We start from the raw sequence: 24,066 nt of genomic DNA, 5'->3' as shown, positions 1-24,066 counted from the left end.
GGTGTTCAGGAACTGCTCTAGATATGAGGATACTGACAAAACATCCTACGTTACAGTGCCGATCTTCTGGTGGAGGTTAGCTAATAATTATAATAAGGGCCCTTTAGTAAGAAAGGGAAGGACAGCTTAAATGCAAAATTCTAATGATTGGTCCATTTCAGTGCACTATATGTAGTGATCCTGAAACCCATTTTAAATATAATCTGGAATAGCCCAAGATGGGTGACATTAATATTCTCTCCTGACAGGCTCTCTGGCACCACAGTCACCCTCAACCACAGTTCCCCAAATCAGGGCAGAGACCTTGCAGATGTCTGTGCATTTTGCCGTTTGGCTCCAGATAAACCTACCTGATGGTCTCAAAAGGTCTGTCTCCTCTCCCAGAGCCACTCAGCAAGCGACTCCCTCGGTCTCCCTGTCCCACAATAAGAGCTCTGTGGTGCCACCCGGCACTCAACGTATGAGGTCCCTGAAGGGTCCCTGAGGCGAGCCCCGGGGCCCTGTCACCCCTCATTGGTGGCTGTGTTCAGGCCAGCCGGCCTGATGCATATGCAAGACGGGGCAGAGCCAGCCCTTCAGAGAGTGGCTGGCAGCCTGGATCCATTACCCAGGCTGTCACCACCACTGTCCTTGTGCCTGTCAGGTGGGGGGTGAGGGACCGGAGCTTGAGCTTAAGAAATCCTGGGAACTCAGATTCCACATGCTTGTTTTTAGGGACTCCCTGACACCTTCTAGTATTAAAAAGGACCTAAAATTTTCCCCTAAGCTTCTTCTGCCAATCATTAAACTCTCCAAGACTTTTGTTTGCCCTTCTGTAAAATGGGGGTGGAAACTGTCCTGCTCTTTTTATGGGGTTCTGCAAGGATAAAATAAAATAGTCTGCAAAAGACTTTGTATGGGATTTCTTCTTGGGGTAATGAAAATATTCTAGAGTTGGTTGTGGTGATAGTTACACAACTCCGTAAATATACTAAAAACCACTGAATTGTACAGTCTAAATGGGTGAATTGTATAGTATGTGAATTATATCACAATAAAGCTGTTTTTAAAAATAAAAGAAAAGCCTTTATCAACTGTAAAGGAGTATTGCCATCCTAGGACTTCAAGTCAGCTCTTAACCGGATTCAGTGGGGAGCTGGGGGAGAGGGAGAGGTGGCGGGATAGATAAAGACACTAAAAGTAGCTGGGGGGTAGGGGCAGTTACCAGCTTACTGAGAGGGACACAGGAAGAAGCCCCTGAGAATAACTTCTCAGAGAACATAAGAAAGCGGCCGTCACAGTGTGGTCCTATATGGCCACCTGCACGGCATCGTCCAGGGAGTGTGTAAGGATCCAGTGTGCAGGTTCCATTCCCTGACTTTCTTTCCATGCAGTTTCTCTGCCTTGCCTCCCTCAGGTCTCCACTCAGATGCTGCCACAGCAGCAGGGCCTTCTCTGCCGCCCCTTGTCATTGTCTGTATTCCAGCCTTGCTCTCCCTTCTTCAGGGACCTTATCACCACTCACCCTGCACGGGGATGTATGTGTGTGTGATGATTCTTAGTGCTCTCTCACTAGGGTGTAAGCCCGTACGAGCAGGGACTTTGCCTGTTTTGTTCACTGGGTATACCCGGCCCCTAGAATAGCTCCTGGCATATAGTAAGTGCGCAGTATATATATCTGCTGAATTAATGACAATAAATTCCTGGGCCCATCCCATAATCACCAGTAGAAGGGCCTAGAAAGATGCATTTTAAGCAACTGCTTAGGTGATTCTAACCTCCAGTACCTCGGAATGTGACTGTTATTTGGAGGTAGGCTCTTTAAAGAGGTAATTAAGTTAAAATGAGTCTTTAGGGTGGGCCCTAATCCAACACGATTGATGTTCTTATAAGAAGAGGAGATTGGGACTTCCCTGGTGGTCCAGGGGCTAGGACTCCATGCTTCCATTGCAGGGGGCACAGGTTTGATCCCTGGTCAGGGAACTAAGATCCCACAAGCCACAGGTCGCGGCCAAAACAAAAAAAGAAGAGGAGATTAGGCCACAGACACGCACAGGGAGACGACCTTATGAAGACACAGGGAGAAGACAGCCATCTGCACACCAAGGAGAGAGGCCTCGGAAGAAAGCAGCCCTGCCGACATCTTCATCTCAGACTGCAATCCTCCAGAACTGTAAGAAAATGTATTTCTGTTGTTTAAGCCACTCGGTCTGTGGAACTTCATTATGGCAACCTGAGCAAGCTAATATAGCACTTGGAAGAAAAAGCCTCAGTAGATGTTAGCTGTTGCCACCCTGCAGAGAGGCAATGCAGTGAAGTAGGTAAGGGAACATGTTTAGAAATCAGACAGACCTGAATTCAGACGGGGTGTGTCAGATCCCTCTGGGGCTCAGTTTCCTCATCCACAAAATGCTGATAATGCAAGGATAATGTGAGCATCGCACAAAAATGAGCACAAAGCACCCAGCCCAGCGCCTGAGCTACAGTAACTGCTCATGCAGGTGCTCTGCAGGATTCTGGAAGCATGGCGGCCAACCCAAGCCATTGTCAGGCCACCTGGCTGGATAAAATCTGACTGGATTTTTCCAAGTCTTGGATATCCAGAGAGGCAGAGCTGGAGGATCATTTTCCAGCTTGAGCCACTGCTACTTTTTCCTGGACCAGGAGAGTATACCAAGCCAAGGAGACGGGGGGCACCAACACAGGGGGCATCATGAGTTCATATCCTGGGGAACTTTAAGGATTTTTTAATGTGGCCCAGGAATCTACCATACCACACAGAGATTTAATACAAAGCAGGATGGGCACAGTAAAAGTAATGGGTGTAGCAGAGCAGATGTGCCCCTCCCTAAGGCCCCTGGGAGGCACCTGGGGCACCTGGAGAAGGGTTTGACTCCCATGTCCCCAGGTGACCTACCCAGGTGTGACTGTCTTCATTTGAGACTGTTGAGGGATGAACACATGTAGCGGGGTGATTCCAGCACAGAGAGGGGAGGTGATTTTCCCATATCTTGCCATGGGTCATGCAGCAGCTCCCTGCAGGGACTTGTCTCCAAGAGTTTCTGACGGCAGCAGGACAGAGGGACACCCTCCCCTCTGTCACCTGCTAATGGTGTATAAAGGAAAACAACTCTCCATGCCAGAGGGTCATTCACAGCTGATGGAAAAGCTCTGTCCAGAGGCAGTCTGGCAAGATTTTCAATCCAATTTCTCTTGAGCGAAAGGCTAACAGGATAAGATCTCTCCGTGTTAACAACCTGGATTGTGAGTGAAGTCTCGAGGTTGGGGCGAGAGACGAGGTCATGACCTCAAGAGCTTACCTCGCAAAGCAATCTAGTCCGAGCCCCAGGTCCCCAAGCCTCCCTCCAGAGCCCGTTAATCGCATGGTGAACATGTCCCTCCACGGCACTTCCTGTCCAGGGACTCAGGCCATCCGTCCCAGGCTGGCGGTCCGCCCTGGTGTCCAGAGGGAGCCTGGAAGGCCTGTCACTGGGCATCCTACAGACTTCTCAGTGGGGAGAGAATGGGGCCTATGCTATTTTCCAAGAATAAACACAGCCTCAGAGCTATGGCCTCACAGGTGACCCCTCGGGGTGGCTTGTAAACCAGTCAACGTCCTCCTGAGGCTCCTGCACTGCCGCAAATCGGGCATGAGCTACAGCAACGATAGATACATGAGGCGTCGTGTCCGGTCCAGGACACCTAAAGAGCCCAGACTCCCTGAAACCACAGGGAGTGAGTATCTGGGAGGAATTAGAGCTCATCGGTGACCCAATGTCCCCTGCCCACACCGGGTTCTTAGGATTCCATGATCCCACCCAGCAGCAATGGGAGGCTGGGTGACAGATCCAACACTCGCTGGTGCTGGGCTCAGTAAAGTCCTTGTTAAAGATAAGGAGGAGCAAACTTGAGCTGAAACTAACCTGACTCACCCTCCTGAGATGGCTTCCACTCAACCCAGGATGAGAAGTCCAAAGCACGGACAATAAATTCAACAAGCAAGTTCAGATTCATCAACCATCTGCTACATGGACAATGCTCCCAGATAATGTAGAGTGAAAGAAGTCAGGATTCCATTTATGTGAAGTTCAAAAGCAGACAAAATTGATCTAAAGAGGGAGTGAGCCAGTAGTGGAGGCTCTGGGTGGGGTGGTTCTGACTTCGAGGGACACCAGGGAACCTTCCAAGCATGAAAATGTTTTAGATCTTGAACTGGATGGTGGTATCCCAGGGGTACACACATGTGAAAATTCATGGAGCTGCCACTTAAGATATGTACTTTATGATCTGTAAGTTATACCCTGATTTTTCAAATTGCCAATCATTTATTGAGCACCTACTGTACCAGAGCTTAGACACCGGTATTTGGACAGTATCCTCAGATGAGAGTGGTGTCTTCCACAGAGAACGCTGGGAGATGCTGCCAAGTGTAGACGCTCTCACCGTCCTTCCTTCTCATCTTATAATTGGCTACCTGACCTGCACTCTGTAATGACAAACGTAACTGCAAGCCTACTTTACCTGTTCCTACCATTAACTTGGGAAAACAGAGGAAGAGAGCAAAACCAAAATAGAACACAAGACATCCAGGAGTCAGTCCTCAGAAAGCACTCCTTTTCATGAAATCCCTAGGAATAAACAGAACTCTATTCGAATGGGATTGGTAAAACCCAAGGATGCAGAAAACTTTTCATCTGCCCTTCCCACGTTGTTGGTGCTCCAATTTCTGGATTTCTAGGGGTGCTATTGTGTACAGAGTGCCCTTAGGGAGAGAAACAAGAGTAACCGTTGGAGAGCACAGAGTGCCAGGCAGACAAAAACCAGCTTTGGGTGGGGGGTTGGTGGTGAGGTGACTCAGTGTAAGGATGGCTTTGACTGCTAGGCAACCCTGGACTGACTGGGTTTGGAGGAGACAGAAGCAGTAAACTCTTCAAAAAACCCCAGGGCTAATGGGTGGGAGGAGTGAGTTCTCACAGCCTAGTCTTTACCCGAACTTGAAGGTGAGTAGGAGCTTTCCAGGCAGAGAAGAGAGAGGAAAAACCTTGTGCTGTACGTCCAGGGTCAAAGCCAGAAATGGGGTCTGTTCCCAGCATGATACTTGACATACAGTTAGCCTCAAAAATGTATTTATTGAATCTGTGCATGCTTCGGTGAATGAGTGAGTGCATGCATGCACACCTGCACGAATGAATGAATGAACGAGGGAAATCTTAACCCCTCAGCATCCACAGCTAGGGCTCGTGGCTTAGCCTCTAACTCAACAACTGACCCGCGTTCCACCTAGACCAAATAACAGAACCACCAAAAATATCTATTTAGTTAAAGAAAGGCTGGCTGAGCCACGGGAAGAGGGAGGAAGGAGATGGGAGGGAAGGAAGGAGGCAGAGGATGGGAAGGATTGGGAGCAAGAGGGCAGGACGGGGGAGAGGATAAGGAGTGAGGGAGGCGGAGGGGAAGGAGGAGACTGGAAAGGAAGAGGAGAGGGGAGGAGGGGAGGAAGGGGTGGGAGGGAGGAAGGGAGGAAGGGAGGAAGGGAGGAAGGGAGGAAGGGAGGGCAGGAGAAGAGAGCGAGGACAGGGAGGGCAGTGATCATGGAGGGGAGAAGAGGCAGGGAGGTGTCACTACTGGGAGCCCATGTGCACAGTGGCAGAGGCTCCATGGGAGAATCGGGGCAATCTGACATGAGTCACTCCTGCTCTAAGGCAGCAGCAAGATGCTAATCTGAGCCATGCCCTCTCAAAGGGCAGCCTGGGAACCTTGCTGACCAGCCTCTGCCACCGCATTCTTGCCCAGAGAGAAGATTCCTCCCAGGTGGTGCTGGGAGTGGCAGCTCTGGCAAACGGTCACTAGGTGGCGGGTGCTCAGCATCTTCCCTTCTGCAGGTCTCAGCTGTGGGATCCTGAGGCTGGCACCTCAGGAAAGGGGAGGGTCTGGCCACTGATGGACGCCTGCAGGCAGCCCCGGGGGATGGCAGAGCAGCCTGTGGTGGCCAGATCGTCTCCTCTTCTGCCCATTAAGTGGGTCCATGTTGTCCCTCTCAAGACGGGGCTTGCCTTAGAGATGCTCCCCAAGAAACATCCTGAGTGGGGAGGGGGGAGGAGGGCTGAGTCCTGATCCTGACTCCACCCCCAGAGCAGTCACAGAACACATTTCCTGGAGGCACCTCAGAGCCCAGTCTCGAGGAAAGGAAGGGCTCCCAAATGCAGAAGATCCACTATTATTTGTTTTACACACCGGACATCCATGCAACAAATAATTTGGGTGGAAAACAAGTCCAGGGATTAAAAAGCATTGAAGACCCTGGTGGTAACCCTAGTGGGCTCCACCACAGGGCAGAAACACAGTCAGACATTCATAACTAGGGGTTCTTTTTCTTAAAGGGCCCCCCAAAATTAAGCTTCAGGTCCCACAAAACATGGTTCTGCCCCTGCCTGGCACATACTAAGTGCTCAACCCACAGTGGCTAACTGACAAGACGGATGCGTTCCATCTTACAGATGAAAAAACTAAGGCTCAAGAACATCGAGTGGTAAGCTCAAGACCATGAGCATGGGAATGAGCTGGGACCCCTACCATATCCTCAGGACCACACCCAGCTGCCTTGTTAAAGCACCACGCCAACAGACCATCACTACAGAGATCTGGCCCCACCCATCTCTCATTCCTCTTCTCTGCCAAGCATCCTTTGCAGCTTGTGGACCAAACTCCCATGGCCTCCCTGTCATGTCCCATGAGTCCGTGTGTGTGTTCTCCCTTTGTCTAAATGATAAGGATGCCTTGGAAGGAATGTGTGTTTAATGTAATTTGTGTATTTCCACTCACCCATAGCCTCTAGTATCCAGATCTGCATTCAGTAAGCACTCAATAAATGTGTCCTCTTGCTGTTGGTATAGCATAAGTGCAGGGGGTAAGGGTGGAGTGTTGACGACTGGAAAATGAGAGTGTTTCAGAATTACAGAGCAAATGAACAGGGAAATGCTCCATCTATAATCAATATACCTCTGAAGAGCCTTAAAAGAAATCAATGAAGCACAACATCAAAGTCCCAGGGAGGTATAAATCAGCAGCCTGAGAGACAAAAGTGCATCCAAAATCATTTAAAGTGCACCAGAAATCATTTATGTCTGAGTAATTAGAACACATTGGAATGACTCCGTGCCACTGAACTGAAATTGAGCAACATAATGTTTATGAAATCCCCGTGGACTCAGGGAGGAAAACCAGAAAGATGAAAGTTGCGTTGACAATACCCCCACCTGTCTGGAGCCCTCCTCAACAGTCCCTGGGGGACCTGGAGGGTGATGGAGTTTGTTTCTAATCTGTGCCCAAAATGGCTTTTTCCTTCTAGTTTAAAAATGTCTGCAGTCCCAGTTGTTGAAAGAAAAATGCAAGTCCCAGGCTGTGTGTAACAGAACAGGGTCCCCCACCCGACCCCACTTTCCAACCAAGAGGGGTGTTTGATAAGATAGAAAAGACACCTGGGGAGTGTGAGAATACACATGAGTGTTCCAAGAGAGGTGGCCAGTCTTAGCAAGGAAAAGGCTGGACTTTCTTCTCAGGGCCCCCAAGGGATATGACACTCCCTCCCACATCCCCACGAGGGGAAAACTGACGGGTGACTGGGACCCTAGAGGGTGGCGGCAAGATAAAAAGTCCAAGGGGACCCCAGATGAGGAGAATGGGAGATGAGAAAGATCAGAGAGAGGGACTTCTGAGGCCCACCAGTGAATCCACCCATCAAATGACAGCCGGGAAAAAAAAATGCCACCCTCTTTGATTTGAGTAATAAAATAAGGATAAGGCATAGAAGCACGTGCGTATCAAGTACTCTTACAACCCCTCCACTCAGTGATGGACCCCGGCCCCACTAACATGACCCCAGCCTGGCCCCAGCACTGGAAGGCTTCCTTCCGCAAAATGATAGTCTGAACCAGTCCCATGAGCTGGACCTGATATTCTGGGGTCACTATCAGCTCACAGACATCTAGGAATGAAAATTCCTGATTGGGACATGCCTCCCTCATTCTCCCCCTGCCTCCTATTTTTAGACAACTTAACCTCAGCTTCTGGGAGTCCTATTCTGGGCTGTCACCAGGCTCCATCAGCAGCTGGGCAGACATAAAAGCATAAAATCAAGCAGAAGATCCTGTATGCATGGGGTGGGGTGGGGGTAATGCTGCAGCCCAAGTACAGAAATATCTACTTACTCCCCCTCTGCCAAAAATCCAGAAGGTTATGTTGGGGAATCCATCTTCAACTGTGCGATTGCAAGTGTAGTGCGGGCATATGTGTCAAGACTTTTGAAGCAAGTCCACCTGGATGGCAGGTAGACGTCCTCCTGGAGCCTGAGGAGATGACCACTGCCATGCCAACAGCTGTTTTTCCTTCTGTAGCCTCTGCAATTCTGCCCCCTACTCCAAGTGAGGCCCCTCAAAGGAGCCAGAGGGATCATCACAAAATGCATATTGGATCACCTCCCACAAAACCTTTCAAGGTTTTCCATTGCTTTGGGATAAAGACCAGTGTCTTCCCATGGCTGGGGAGCCCTGTGTGGGCTGACCCCTGTCCTGTCCATCCCTTTGGCCTCATCTGGGAAACAGCCACCCTGGCAGACCTCTGACAGTTCCTGGAAATAACCACGCCCCTCTGGCCACAGGGCCTTTGCACATACTGCCCTCTGTCTGAAAGGTTCTACTCCCTGCCTTTGTCCTGATCCTGTTCTCCTCCTTCAGAGTTCAGCTCATGAGCTCCCTCCTGGGGGGACCCCAGATATGCCCACCGTCTGGGCCGGGTTTCATTGTAACAGGCCCTCCCAGGGCAACATCCTCCATCTGTAGACATCCTTTACTGTTTATCTGCTTACTCTGTCTCTCCAACTAGACTGTATGCTTCAGGAGGGCAGGCCTTGGCATGTCTTGGCTGATGACTACAGCCTGAGCAGCTACACAGGGCCTGACACATGGTGGTGCCCAAAACTGGGTGGATGAATGGATGGATGAATGGGTGGATGGATGGATCACTGGTTTTTGTTGACAGTGGTTTCTGAGATTTGTCGTTTTTATCAGCTAAAAGAAGCTGAAGACATCAAAATCCAAAGCAAAGGCTACTGAAGGGTGAGAAAAGCCAAAGTAGGAGCCAAAGAAGGCAAGAGCAATAATGCCGGTGTGGAGGCAAGCGCACCAATTCATTCATCTATTCATTCATTAATTCATTCACTCATTCACTCACTCAGAATGTGCTAGGCTCCTCCAACATGCAGGCACTGGGATGATGCTGGGTTGCAGTGAGCTACTGGGGCCCACCTTGTGGACCAGGGTTTGGTTCCAAGTCATGGGGTCTCACCTGGTTTGGTCACCCACTGGCCTGGGGTAGCCCTGGGTCAACCTTGGCCAAACATCTCCTGATGTGTGACACCTGCCAACCTTCCAGGAGGGTACTGCCCTTTGTCCCCACATGAAGGAAGTATAACCTTGGTGGGCAAAAGCCTGGAGGCTGACCTCCCCTCAGCCTCCAGCAGGCTGACTTCTCTCCAGAGTGGAGCACCCAACATTCACATTCCACTCCCGTCTCAGACAAGCGACAACGGAGGACAGAAGTTGGCTGGGAATGGGAGAGACTGATGGCATATTGGAAATTCACATTTTAAAATACAGCTCTCCCTTCTGTAAATGAGATCATATCTACCGATTCGGGTAATGAACCATCTAACTTAAATTCAAGCCTCAGGCTGGGAGCAAGGGTCCAGACATGGTCCAGCCTGTTCCAGGTGGTCCAGCCCATTTCACAATGCACATCACAGAGCCTCTCCCCTCCCTCCAGTCATTTTATTTCTTAGCAAAATCATTACTGAGAATATTGAACTACCTTACAGAGACATATTTACTTCCCTTATCTTCCCTCTGTCTCTCTTGATTAAAAGCTATGTGTGATATTTGTAGTTACCAAACATCAATATTTGGCATGGATTTGCTGGATGGAGATGGTGGAAAGAAAGGAATCTGACCATTTCTATAAAGGGGAAAACCTTGAGCAAACAGACTGCATTTCTTATCAGGGGCACTAAAGAGGAGAGACTCATTTCAGAAGCGACCAGCCGGACTGCACCCCAGCAGGCTTCGTGACACCAATGATCAGGGCTCAAAATTAGATTCCAGATTTCATCCGGAAGGCCAGCTACCTTCAGAGGGTAGGGGAAGGGGGTGAGAATTATGCAGCCTGCCTGACAACTATTAGAGCTGGCTGAGATTGCAGCCCTCTTCCCCAAAAGCTAAGTCCAGCAATTAAAGTGGGCAGAGCTGAAAATAACAGCAACAATAATAATAATATGAGTTAACCCTTCCCTGGTGCCCGCCCCTAAGGCTTTACCTATATTAACTCACTTAATCCTCACAACAACCTGATTTATCAACTCCAGACATGGAGTGTGGTGCAGAGAGGTCCAGCCGCTTGCCCAGTCTTACACCTGGAGTTAGTGGCAGAGCTAGAAGTCAGTGCCTGCAGCCTGGCTCCCGAGTCTGTGCACGTAACCATTCCGCCATCCTGCCCTCTGTCTCGCAGCCATTCCTGGACCCCAGCATCTCCATGGCAGAGCACAGTTGCCCAGAATCCATAGTACACGATGCTGGTTTAAGAGCTCCTGCTGTTCTGGAAGCAGAGTCCTTGCTTTAAGCCCCCCACCATCACTGACTCCCTGAATGGCCTTCACCAAGTCAGCAGAGACTCAGTGTGTCCCTCTGTGAATCGAGGGGGATAATGACCACATCTGCCACTCTGGAGCATTATGACGAATCACAACATACTCTTTCAAAGGGCTTAGCAGGCAAGTGGATTCATATTCATTGATGGTGGGAATGGTCATTTGTACAACTGCTTCGGAAAAGTTTGGGGTAGTATCCACTAAAACTAAACATGTATCTGTTCTGCGACCAAATATACCCTGTGGTGGATTCCCAAGAGAAATGGGTGTATATGTCCATCAAACAGCAGGTACACGAGTGTGCAGAGCCCCAGACCGAGAACAACTGCTCATCAGTGGGAGAGTGAATGAAATAATTACGGTATAAGCAAATGATGAAGTACTACTCAACAATTTTACAAAGAACAACTACTGATACATGCAGTAACGTCACTGAATCTCCCAGCGATGATGTTGAAGGAAAGAAGGTATATGCATATATACTGCAGGGGTCCATTTATATGAAGTTCACAAATGAGCAAAATCAACCTTTGGTGATAAAAATCAGGAGGATAGCTGGTGAGAGGTAGTCCTGACTTGGACGAGGCACATGGGAGCCTTTGGGGGTGCCCCGAATCAGTAAAACTGATTCTGCCACTCACTCATTCATTTCAGCAGCAAGCATTTATTGAGCACCCACTGTCTTTTAGACCCTCCCTCAGGAGGTGGGGAGAAAGCTCGTTCCCAACCAGAAGTGCGACGCTCGCACTGGAAACCTATCAGGATCCCTGCGTCTCCAGGGGACACAGCCATCCTCAGGGATTTGGGAACATCGCCGAAGAGATTCCCCCCTTTTATCTGGCAGCAAGCGGTGGAGAGAAATGGCATGGCTGCTCATCAGAGCAGCAGACCTCTGCACTCGCTGTGCCCGAGGTCGTGAGCACCACTTAGCATTTCATCCTGGCAAGCCTGGCTTGCTTTCATCAGAACCACGTGGCCAAGATCATGTGCGACATTCTGAAGGGAAAGCATTTAAGCCTCCATGTCTCACTGCCCCGAGCATCAGCTTTGTCCTTCCGCTCTTAATGCTGTTATCTCGTCCTCACACTTGGTGTGCTGCCGAGCAGACGCTATGGAAAGGCGTATTAGCTATGAGAAGCAGAGCGTGCCTGGAAGCCTGGGTGTCAAGCCGGTGACACCTCTGCCCCGGAGGCCAGCTCCGGTGGGGTGCAGGAGGGAAGAATGCCTGAGGAGGACCAAGGCTTCCTCCAGGTCCGCGGCTCCCAAGCCAGGTCCCAGGGAGCTCTTTCTAAGATGCAAATCAGATCAAGACAATCATGAGCTTAAAACTCTCCAGGGACCCCATAACAACAACATCAAAAACCCAACTCCTTGCCCACCGTGGAGCACAGGGGTGTGCTCGCCCCTCCTGTTCATCTCCAACAGCCCCTCCTCCAGAACCTAAGCCAGACTGAAGCTCATGCCCACGCTGCCCCTCTGTGTCACCTCTGCCAGGAAGCCTTCTCTGACTGCCTATTTGTGCCACTACCAAATTTTGTATTCTGCCTCCACTGAGGAGCAATCAGATCGTGCCTCGATTATGGGTTTCTTTGTATTCATTGTTGCCTTCCCTCATAGACTGCAAGCCCTTGGAAGGCAGGGTCTGGGTCTCTTTCATCTTTGTACCTTCGGACTCTTAGCACCGACTGCAACAGAGTTTGTTTAAGGGGAGGGGAGTGGAGGAAGGGATAGATGATGAGAAGGGGAGGTAAGCAAGAGAGCAGGTGAGGAAGGAAGGGGGAGTGGAGGGCGGAGGGCATCTAGTGGATGGAGAAACTCAGTGCAGCCAGAGAGACTTAGGAAGAATTTGGGGGCAAGGTTTTTCTGATGGATCTTGATGGACGGTGAGGAATCCGGACAGTTAGATTTGGCGGTGGGGGTGACCTCGAGCAGAGGGGATAAACTGAGCCAGGGTCCACAGTCAGGGAAGATGGCGCATGGAGACGGGAGGACCCAGGCTGGAGGAGTGGCAGGATGGGGCCCAAGCCCAACTTGGAATCGGAGGAGTTTGTACTGTATTCACACATCCCATGGAGCTACTGAAACATGATGAAAAGGAGAGAATCCTGGTCAAACAAGTGAGGCTGACCAGTTGGAGAGGGAAGAGCTGGAAGTGGAGGACTGGTTAGAGCTGGTTATAAAATCCAGACGCAATGTAAGGAAGGCATGGACCAGAGCAGTGGGCCCAGTAGGGATGTACTGAGGGGAGAATGGATAAGCTTTGCTGACTTCAGATGGGGAGTAAGAGAGGGAAATGCCAAGGATGCCAGGGGACAGGAGGGTGGCAGTGCCTTTGAATGTACAGGAAGAGAACCAACAGGGGAGGCAGACAGCCAGGCAGCTCCAAGTCGGCTGCTGTGAGTCTCCAGGAGCCACCCGGCATTGGCATGGCACCTGTGCTGCCACTCCCCCCTAATTACCAGTCATTATAATCGAAGGTGCCACTCCTTTCTGCTGAGGACAGGAGTGGCCTTAGCTCCACGCCCATTGACTGGCATCTATAAATGGGGTGTTACCTGTCTCCCATACCTGGGCACAGGCACCACAACGGGGGATCAGGGGGTGGAGAGCTGAAAGAGCCTGGTGGACCCACACTTTACAGATGAGCTGGTCGCAGAACCGGGGATGAAATCCAACACCAAAGCTCTTTCTTGTATGTCCTGCTGCCTCTTGGAATGTAAAACAGGGCACAGGCCTGTTAGCACTAACAGTAACTATGAACCAGAGAAGAAATGACCAACTAACCTGCCTCACGAAGAAACTGGCTCCTTTTCTTTCTTTCTTCTAGAATCTGGCGTCAAACCTTGGTCAACTCCCAGCAGAATAAAGGCTGGGCAAGCGGGTATGGGTGTAAAAGGGAATGGGATCACGTTTTCTTCCCAGAGCTTCACATCCATCCCTCTAAACAACACAGATCACTTTTGCTAAATTCCAAAAGGTGGCAGCATTCCATTAAATATTCATTTGCTGCTGAGGCTGCAGCAGGGAGCCTCCCACATAATTAACATGGGGAGGAAGTTAAGACACCCAGATGGCTAGGTGGCAGAGGTCAGGATGACTGGAGGGTCCAGCACTCATGGGGGACTGTGAGCCCTCTCCTGGGGGAGGAAGGGAGGATACTGGACGGAAGGACCCTGCACCCCAAGACAAGGAGAACTTTACGCTCATCTTAGGACTCTCATAGCACAGAATCAGTGGTGGTCAGACCCCAGGGTTGCCCCCTGTTCACACCACTTATAATCCCCTCCACTAGAGTGTGGGCAGGACCTGTGACTTGCTTCTAATCAACAGCAAAGGTGATGGGATACCACTCGCATGATTCCGTTAGGATGTATAGACCTAAGGCTCCGATTTGCTAGTGTGCCCTACAGAGACTCTCCCACTTGCTATGAGCAGGGAGCTGCCCATGAGAGGGCCAGGTGGAGGGGCACTGAGGGCTGCCTCTAGGAGCAGAGGTCCACCGCCCTCCATCCACAAGGGACAGAATTCTCCCAACAACAGTGAGACCCCAGCCCTGGCTGACACCTTGATTGCAGCCTCATGAGACCCTAAGCAGAGGACCCAGACACGCCAGGCCTGGGCCTTGGACACATGTTAACTGTGAGATAATAAACAGATGTTTTAAGCTGTTAAGTTTCTGGTGATTTTTTATGTAACAAAAGAAAGTGAATACAGTATATGTCTGTTACAGAAATGTATAGGAGTTATGAAAGATGGCTCTGGAATGAGGCAAAACAAAGTAGAAATTTGGATTCTGCTACTTAACTGCATTATGTCTCCAGGATAATCGAGAAAGAGAGAAAAATGCGAGCAGAATGTTATTTGTGCTCAGCAGTGTCACCTCCATCTGCTTTAGGAGGCATTCACTCCAGAGCGAACCCCCAAATTGAGTGTGGATCTGTCTCATTTCCTAAGCGACTCTCACCACATGACCGTTTGACTGCAGTGACCCCGATGCTTAAAGACAGGCATATGCCAGGCATCCCGTGTGATGACCTCAACACAGGCACTTCACCTAGTGCCTAAGCAAAGACTCCGGTCTGTTCTACTGTTCGAGGAAAGCATGGCTGTCTCAGATGTGTGGAGGGGCAGAAAGGCTGGTCTCAGCCCGACATCGTCCTATGGGATCTTTAGCAGGTAACTTTGACCAGGTGTGATTTTTGCCTTACTTGCTGACTCTGGACTCAACCCCACATCTAAGATGTTCCCAGAAATGCTCCCTGAACCACCAAACAGAACCAGGTGGCCTTATGCTCAGTTCAGGAAACAGCCCAATCTAGGTTCAAATTCCAGATCCAATACCCATTAGCTGTAAGACTCAGTAAGTCACTCTCTGCTGAGCCTCAGTTTCCTCACCTGTGAAATGGGGTTAGGGATAGTTCCTCCCTCACTGGACTGCTCCAGGGATAGATGAGATAATACATTTGAAATACCGAGCACAATGCCAGGTACTTCCTAGGTGCCTAATAATGCTAGCGATCATTATTATTTCCTTATTCTGGGTGCAAGTGAGTGGCATCTAATGTGTCCAGGAAAGGCCCTTTCTGGAAGACAGCACTAAAGTGGAAAGCTGGGGTCAGCAATTGCAGAGCTGGCTAGCACCACAGGGCAGTGAGTGGAAAGGTGCCAGGGCCGGAGGCATCCTGCCTCCTGGGGCAGTCAAGGACGAAAAAGTCTGTCTTTGGGCCCTGGTTCAGTCTGGTAAACCTCATTTTCACCCCTCCAAGGGGAATGCAGCATTTCTATGACAACTGAGAAACTTTACTAAAATGCCATCAGCTGTCCTGGAAATCTCCCTTAACAGCCCAGAACTCACTGCTTAATTTCAAAAATAGTCATTATCAATATTATTATTATTATTTCTACTATCAAGGAAAACAATCGCTTAATGTAAAAAAAAAAGAAATAAAATCTGAAGAGTCAAAAAAAGTGCAAAAACCACCATTTAGTTGAATTTCCCATCTGCCTTTCTGACATCTCTCTCTGCTTTTCAGAGAAAATTAATATATGAATATGATTGCACATAATTGGAATCATATGATATATGCTGTATTTCTCACTCCACAATATGTCATGAGCATCTTTCCAAGTCAATAAATATAAATCCTCACCATGAAATCCTAGCAGCAGCTTAGAATTAGACTTTATGGATGCACATAATTTACTTAAATAATTCCTTATTGGTGGATATTGAAGGTATATCTTTTTATTATTATTTTTGCTAATACAATCATCCCTCAACAAATACACAAACACAGCTTCTCACACTCATATAATCATCTCCAAGGTGTAAATTCCTAGAAAGGTGATTACTTGGATCAAAGAGTGAACACATTTTGCACATTGAGACATGTGAGATAAACTGCCACCCAGAATGGTTGGTTCACCATATGCTGCCACCAATGGAGGTCACACAAATGACTGCTGCTACCTATGACATGTTGGGTTGGGAGGCTGACCTGTGGATTCCAGCCAGAAGGACCCAGACCAGGGTACTGTGAAGGTCAAATTGGGGAAGGATGGGAGGGTTAGGGTCTTCTGATGTTGACAGCTTGAATCTCAGGAAACCTCTAAAAGTCTGCAGCCTCCAGGGGGAATCAAGCAGGATAGTATCTTTGCTTCCAGTAAAAAGAACCCGTCAGACTTCATGAGGTGAGGTTGGTGGTTGGGGAATCCCTAACCCAACCCAAGAAAGCAGAAAATCCAGGGGGTGGTCTTCTAAGCTCATGGAAAATGGAGATCTCAGCCACCACTGGTCTTACTGTGAACAGTGAGCATAGGAGGTGGAGAGTTTTCTCCACTCTTTTCCAACTACTTTCTCCTTAAAAGCTTCTGCACTGCACCCCCAACTGCAAGACTCTTTGGTGAGTCACTTTCCTGCTTCAGGCTTCATTTTCCCATCTGCTAAATGTGTTTAGGATCTTTACGTTTTCTTTTCATAGACTTGGTGTGAGGTTACAAGAATCCTGTGTGCAACCATAAGACGTGGTTATTTTAAGATTATGAAAAGTGTGGTAGCCAACCTCCAAAGTGGCCCCCAGTAATACATCAGAGGTGACAGCATGTGACTCCCAAGGACAGGTCACAAAAGGCATCGTGGCTTCTGCCTTGCTCTCTCTCAGATTTCTCACCCTGGGGGAATCCACCAGCCATGTGATAAGGACACCCAAGCAGCGTTATGGAGACGTCCACACGGGGGAACTGAGGCCAGCTGACAGTAATGATCTAAGCCATCTTGGAAGTGGATCCTCTAGCCTCAGTCAGGCCTTCAGATGATGGCAGCCCCAGCTCATGAGAAACCATGAGCCAGAACCACCCATCAAAGCCAGATTCCTGACCCACAGGTACTGTGAGATCATAAATGTTTGTCCTTGTACCTGGACTGAGGCCCTGGGTTATTTTTTTATGTGGCAAGAGGTAACTAACACACTTTCCTGCTCCATTAACCATCTTCGCATCCACAAGATGGGGAGACAATTTCACAAACTTGGGGTGAAGCCAGAAGACTGTGCCCCAGTGATGGAGTGGGTCAGAGGGTGGATCCAGGCTCTGTGCTCTGGGGTACATTTACTGCACTTGAGTTTTGGTTTCCTCATCTGTACAATGAAGACAGAGACAGCACTTACCTTACGGGGTTGGTGAGCGGACTTAGCGAGAACAAAGAAGAAATGACTGGTCAACTGCAACGTGGGACAAGAAAGTCAGTTGTGTGGTTGTCATCTCTTATCATCTTTCCTCCTCTTCCTCTTCCTCTCAGCATCTCAGATAAATTCTTCTTTCAGGTGATCCAGCAATGAGGTTTATTATAAAAAAATCCAACCTCAAAAGTCTTTTGGGGAATAGACAAAGGCCAAAAGGTGGGACCTTGGAGAGTCCAGCTTTGTACAAAGTATCAGCATGATTGGGGCATAAGAGGGAAGCATTCCAAATCAGAGCACACACACAGACAGTGCCCAGAGCCATGCAAACATCTCTGATAAAAGAATCTATTCTCAGCCATTCACTTATCACTACCACAATGTCTTGCCATAATCTGCATTGTTATTCCTTCCATACTCGTATTTCCTGTACTATTTTTTTTCTTTAAGTCAACTCACCTTTTTCTCACTTAAATATTTTCAAAAGATATTTCAGATCACTACCATAAATAGAAAGCCAGTATCACTTGCTATAAAGAGAAGATCATCATAAAACCAAATAATAATGATCAATACAAAACAACAACAACAAAAGTCCGTGTGACCCTTGAAATCATCTCAGGGTCCCCACCAGTACACAAGCAGACCGCACTTGGGGAATGCACCACACAGTTAAACATCCTGGAGAGGCTGGGCAGGAGTGATTTGGGGACAGTAAGTGCAGGGAGCATCTCTGCCACTGTACACCTGGATGTCAGCTGGGGGGTGCACAGGATCCACATCTGGCACCATCCACAGTCACACGCCCTGAAGACCCAAGTCCACCGCCACCATGTGGGGCCCCAAATCGCTCAGTTAGCATCCCTATCTTTACCGTGGGGACAAGCAAATGACGTTAAACTTCCTTCCTAATTTCCCAGCACCGTGGGGTCCATCCTCATATCAAGAAGTAAAGAGATTAGCCTGTGGCCCCTCCCCCAGTCGCTGCTCCTCTAGATGCTCCCCAGTGGACCTGGCCCTCCTCAGAGGGAGGTCCTCATCTTTCACATCATGTACCGCAGCTGAGACTCTGGCCCCAGGTGTTTCCTAATAGAAATTCTGCGAGTGCCTGGGAACCTTTATTCCCTCAAACCCAGTTACTTCTCCAGCAAGATGAGTTTCAGGTAAAAACCACTCCCGGTGATTGATGACGGCGACCAAGGAGGCGAAAAAGGATGCAAAAGCAGTTTCAAACTCTAATCTGTTCAGCAAAGTGCTTCTACTTACTGAGTCTTGTGGACTGTTCTTGGCACTGGAGAGGAAGGCTGAATTTTCAGATGTGTAGTCCTGTCAAAAACAGAGACAAAAATAGGTTGGGGGGCCAGGTTGAGGAACAAAATTCTGATTTGGAGTAACCCAGTTTAGCATGATACCTGAGTCCCTCACCACACTGAGCCACCGAGGCACTCGCCCCGCCCCCTCTGTCCCCCCTCTCCTGGAGGGGGTCTAGAGCCAAGCTGCCCCATACAGCAGCCACTAGCCACATAGGGTTATTCTGAACTGAAATGTGCTGGAAGTACAAATTACACACTGGATTTTGAGACACCAACGAGAAAAAAAAAGAAATGTAAAATATCCTATGAATATTAATATCTCATTAATATTTTTATATCAATTACATGTTAGAATGATAATATTTAATAATACATAAAATAAAGCACATTAGTATATTTAAATATATAAATATATTATGAATATTTAAAATAAAATATATTGTTACAATTAATTTCATCTGTTTCTTTTTACTTTTTAATGTGGCTACTAGAAACATTTAAATTGCATACGTGGCTCTCATGACATCTCTGTTAGGCAGTGCTGGTCTAGATTTTTCTGAGTGTGGACACTCCATCCTAGCCTGAGGATACAGGTGGTCCCGCGAGACCCACACCCAGTCGCTCTGTTCCTTTCCACTGTTTCACGCCGGTGACAGCTCATGTTTATGGAGCACCTGGGATGCTGTGTGCTTAGTGATCTTCAAGCATTTTCTTCTTTAACCCTCACAAGGACATAAGAAGGAGGTTTTGATCTCAGCCCCATTTTACAGGTGGAGAAGCACAGAGAGGCTGAGAACTCATCCAAAGTAACTCAGCAGGGATGCTGCAGAGCCAGGGCTTGAACCACGGTTGGGTGTTGATTTAATCACTGTGGTCACATTCTACCCCTGATGCCTTTATCCACTTCTCCGTGATGCTCACCAAATGGGAGCCTGCCATAGCCAGTCACCATCCAAGTCTGGGTAGCGGGCCCCCCAGAAGATGCCAGCAGTGCCTGAAGCTCCAAATTTTCATTTAAGTCATCGGGGGTTTACCTCAAGTCACACCTTAAACCTCCTGGGCAGAGAGAGGAGCGTGTGTATCTGTGGGGGTGTGTGTGTGTGTGCACGTGTGTTCATGCACGGAAGAGATCAAAATATAGACTGAGACACAGAGATCAGAAGAGACAGAGAGAAGGAACGGACCAGCCACAGTTCTTCACACCCACCCACACAGTCCTGAGAGCGCCGCTTCTGTAAATGGTTCTGAACTTGCAAGGAGAAGACAGACACTACTTCTCATTTCCCTTTTTGCAGTTTTCCCATAGTCAATGGTCACAGAAAAAGCTGACAACAGAAAATCAAACTTGTGTTTGCGCCTCTCCTCCCTCTACACAGAGATTGGCCCTCATGCCACCCCCCAGGTTACAAAAATGAATTAATGAATTAAGGAAAGAAGGAAGGGAGGGAGGGATGGACTTAAATCATAGGCCCCCATCCAGCAACTGCCCAAAGCAGCAGCCTGAGCAGGAGACAAGGGGGAGGATGTTGCCGAAGGGGTGATGTTTCTGACGGATACACTGATTCTCCTTTGACAGGTGTCCTTTGGCCTGAGAATGGCTGGTTTTGGTTGCTTCCTTCTTGGCCTCGTTTTATAAATGAGCCAACTAAAAGCCATGCTTGAGTGATGGGTTCAGCCCAACGGCAGATCTCAACCATCAGACAAGATCCGAGTGTAACAGGTCCCCTGGGACCCCTGTCTCCTGTGCCATCCCTGCAGCCACAGCTGTGCAAGGTGACCCATCCCTCTGCCCACTTCTCGCTAGTCTAGGGATGCACAGCTGCCCAAGCAGCACCAGTCACAGGCTCTCTCTCAGGAACAGGAACCAAGATGGAAACGGTCGCTGGGCCAGTGGTCCAAGGCACTTTCATTCAAAGCCAGTGGGTTCATGGCAACCACTAGCTCTGGAAAGATGAACTTGGGGTTAAGACAAAATTAAGAGCCTTCCAGAGGAAGCAGGTTGTAAAAGAAGGGGAGAGAAACCCCAGGTGAGCTGTCCCTCTCACAGTGGCCAGCATCCCTGGGCCTGGAACGAGACAACTTACTTATACCCAAGTATGATCAAGTATGATTTTACTGGGAGCCTCAGCACCCAAGAAACTCCTATCCAGCTGCCCCTGTAGAGCCTCTCCCTTCTCTCTGCCCCATCCTCACTTCCCACTCTCTTCCACCAGCCGGGGGCCTACCCTCCCCACATGCCTGAGCCTGGGGTCCCAGAGGCCCGGGCTCTACTCAACTGACTCCCCCTCACTGTGCCCTACTTCCTTCTCAGGTCAATTAGCAGGAGCAGAGGAGTCTTCACCCCAAGGAGATGGAGGTGGTACCAACTCAAACTGCCATCCTCCGAAGACTCCTTCTGCCCTGCCCACCTCTTACAGACCTTCTCACATCTGTAATGGTTCACGCTCCTGCCCACACTGGCAGCCCCCACCCTGCTTAGCACAGTCCCTGTGTGATCCTGGGCAAAGCAGCTGGCTGTGCACCAAGCCCCTGTGTCCCTGTTTCCCTCCTTACCTTGAAAACAGTGAGAAGCACAGACATAGGTTCTATGCCAGATTGGAGAGACAGAGACGAGATAAGAGATGCTGTCTCTCAAAGAGAGGGGGAGGCAGCAGCTGTCTGACACTGTTCTCGTTCCCAGAAAGCCTCGCTCGTCCCTCTCAGTCCTTACTACAAACATCCACAGCTTCCGACTCAAGCTGGTCCATCCTCGTGTGATTTTTCAGAAGGAGAGAGAAGATCTGACTGCCTCCCCTTCGTGGGTCACAGACCAGCCCCTAAACTGGTTGTCTCCCTGGGTGTCGCCCCCTTTCTTCCCTTTGCCCCGAGTGCAGCTGCCCCCTTCCCTGGGCCTCACCCCCTCCTTGGAAGTCTAGTACTCTGCCCTTGGAATTATTGCCCTTTTGTGACGCGGTTTACAGCTTTCAGAAGCTTGGGTACAAATCACCAGCAGTGGGGACTGAGCCAGTTTAAACAATGACCAAGGCAGAGAGCCTGTGGGACCATGAAGCATCACCCTCTCAGGGATTTGGCATGAATTGGTGTGACTGAACTGCCTGGAGAGCAGTGGTGGGCAGCGTTAGAATGTGACATTCCCTGCACAAAAATGAACTTTAAAGGGTTTATCCTTCAGGTTAACAGAAGGCCAAGACCATGACTAGTTAAAGCCTCCTGAGTAATGGACAGAAGGTGAGGGGTCAGGGCCATGGTGGGGTCCCAGGGATGGAGCCAGTAAAGACCTGCAGGGATCCCGGCTGTGAAAGACAGGTGGGGTCAGCTCTCCAAACGTCTGCTACCCTGTCTCATTACACCCTAAAACACCCTGACCACGATTGCTCCTTGAAAAGTCTGGATGCCAAGAGAAACAGGGTGGGTTGAGGAGCCTGTGAGGCCAGATCATGGCCCCTAGGTGATCCCAGACAACACACATTTTCACCACCCCACAAAGACTGCATTTTCCAAAGCAAAAAAATCAAAATAACACCTTAATTTGTGGACAAATTAAAGGACATAACGTACTCAATCCAATCATGTAGGTTTTTATCAACTCAGAGTGGTGAACACCTTTCTCATTACAACCCAAAACCCATAAAATTAAAAACTCTGAACAAAATAGTTTTATGCATGAAAAATAATACCATAAAATAAAAGACAACAAGTGATAATATAAAAAAATTATAACTCAAAGGAAAAAATAATCAAAGGAGATGTACAGCCAATTCACAAAGGATGTGGTGGTACAAATGTCTGTCACTGACATTATGAGATCCTTGACTTCACACATAATAAACAAAATGCAAATTAGGATGATGTATCATTTGTTTTACTGAGATTAGCAAAGATAAAATTTCGATAAAGTATCAAGCTCGTAAGAGTGTAGAGCAACAGGTATTCTTATACATAGTAGAATTACACATCAGGCAAAACTTTAAAAGTTGGTAATATTTAAACCAGCAATCCCATGTCTTGGAATCTCTGCTATAGAATGGCTGCACTTGTGGGAAATGCCCAATGCCAAGGATATTCGTTGAAGCAATTTTTTGTAATTACAAAGTATTGAGAGCAACATAAATTTCCATTATTCAGAGACCAAGTAACTAAGTTATGGTGCATCCAGACACCCCCAGTAAAGATAATGAGGTAGCTCAATACAGAATGATAGGGAAAAACAGTAAAATGCAGAGAGGTATGTATAGCATGCCACAATCTGTTCCCTGTTTTAAGAATATATGCATATGTATCACATGCATTGAAATCTCCAGAAGATAGATAAGAAACTGGCTTAAAAACAAAACAAAACAAAAAAAACGCTGATTGTGGAGAGAGGAACTAGTTGGCTGAGCAGGACGGAATAGGAGAGAAACTAATTTTATTCTTCTGACTCTTGAATTGTGTGCTCTGGCATGTTATCAATTAGGATTTTTTTTTTTTTTACTTTAAAATTTTAATTTTATTTTGAAAAGAAAATAATTTAAGGGAATAGCATGCAGCAATACTATCAGAGCCCTTTGGGTAGGGATTCATTTCTAACATTTTCTGAAAAGTAATTGAGCTTGCATGATGTGTCGAATGATCTGGGGTCATTTTGGAGGACAACAGCCCTGTCAGTGTGGTCTGAAGACAGGAATGTTGGCGTTGGGGGGGGATAGTTTAAAGGTTTTTTTAACCAGGAAATTCAAGTATGTGGCACACAAGCTACACTTCCCCATCCTGTTCCCAGGGCAAGCAGTACTAATCGAGTGCTGCATTTTCTTGCTGAGCCCAGATGCAGTCTCAGAATCCAACCCAACACACTCAGAAATGCTACCCCATCCATGCACACTGCCACGCCGGCTGGAATCAAACTCCATCCCTGGTAGGGCAGCCATAGGGCGAAGCCAGAAACCTGGAAGCAGGGTCTCTGCTCACATGGTTCCTCAGCAACCCAACCTGGGCCTGGGCACAAGGTTATGTCACCAGCCTCTCAGCGCCCCGGTTCCCCCACAGGTGGGAGCGAGGCAGCCAGCTTCCCAAGGCCCATCTTCTGAAAATGTCATCTGGGCCCCACCTGCCATCCCTGAATCAAACCACCAGAGCCCTTCTGAGTAAACGCTGGTTAACCTTCAGTAAGGAACTCGGGCTCCCTCGTTTCCCCCAACTTAGAAAATTCCGTGTAAATGTCAGATTAAGCCCTTCAGGCCTCTGCTTTTAAAATGAGAGATAAAATTTAGCTCCCTATTCCCAGATGTTAAAATCTCTGCTTCTCCCCAGGGCAAAGAAATCAATGTGAGTAAGCTCCGTATTTTTTTCCCTTGGAACACAACCACTTCCAGCAATTTATTTGACTGGCTATGCCTTCTATTACCATGTAAATTGTTTCAGA

The 24,066-nt window shown here is 48.5% G+C and overlaps 1 protein-coding gene across 22 annotated transcripts in view; it reads right to left on the bottom strand.

Annotated features, from left to right (window-relative positions):
- RBFOX1 (RNA binding fox-1 homolog 1) overlaps window positions 1–24,066 on the bottom strand; it is a 2,204,510-nt gene that overhangs the window by 1,830,311 nt on the left and 350,133 nt on the right. For all 22 annotated transcript variants that reach the window (XR_014236073.1, XR_014236074.1, XM_082362282.1 and 19 more), the window contains exon 3: window positions 18,619–18,678. Coding sequence is in view for 19 of the 22 variants with exons in the window: in XM_082362255.1 (XP_082218381.1) it covers window positions 18,619–18,678 (60 nt within the window). In the remaining 3 variants the exon portion in view is untranslated. The remainder of the gene's footprint in view (window positions 1–18,618; window positions 18,679–24,066) is intronic.

Source organism: Balaenoptera borealis (genome assembly GCF_965194805.1).
Source record: "Balaenoptera borealis genome assembly, chromosome: 16".
Classification (NCBI taxonomy): Eukaryota; Metazoa; Chordata; class Mammalia; order Artiodactyla; family Balaenopteridae; genus Balaenoptera; species Balaenoptera borealis.
This window is presented reverse-complemented; position numbering and strand designations above follow the sequence as displayed.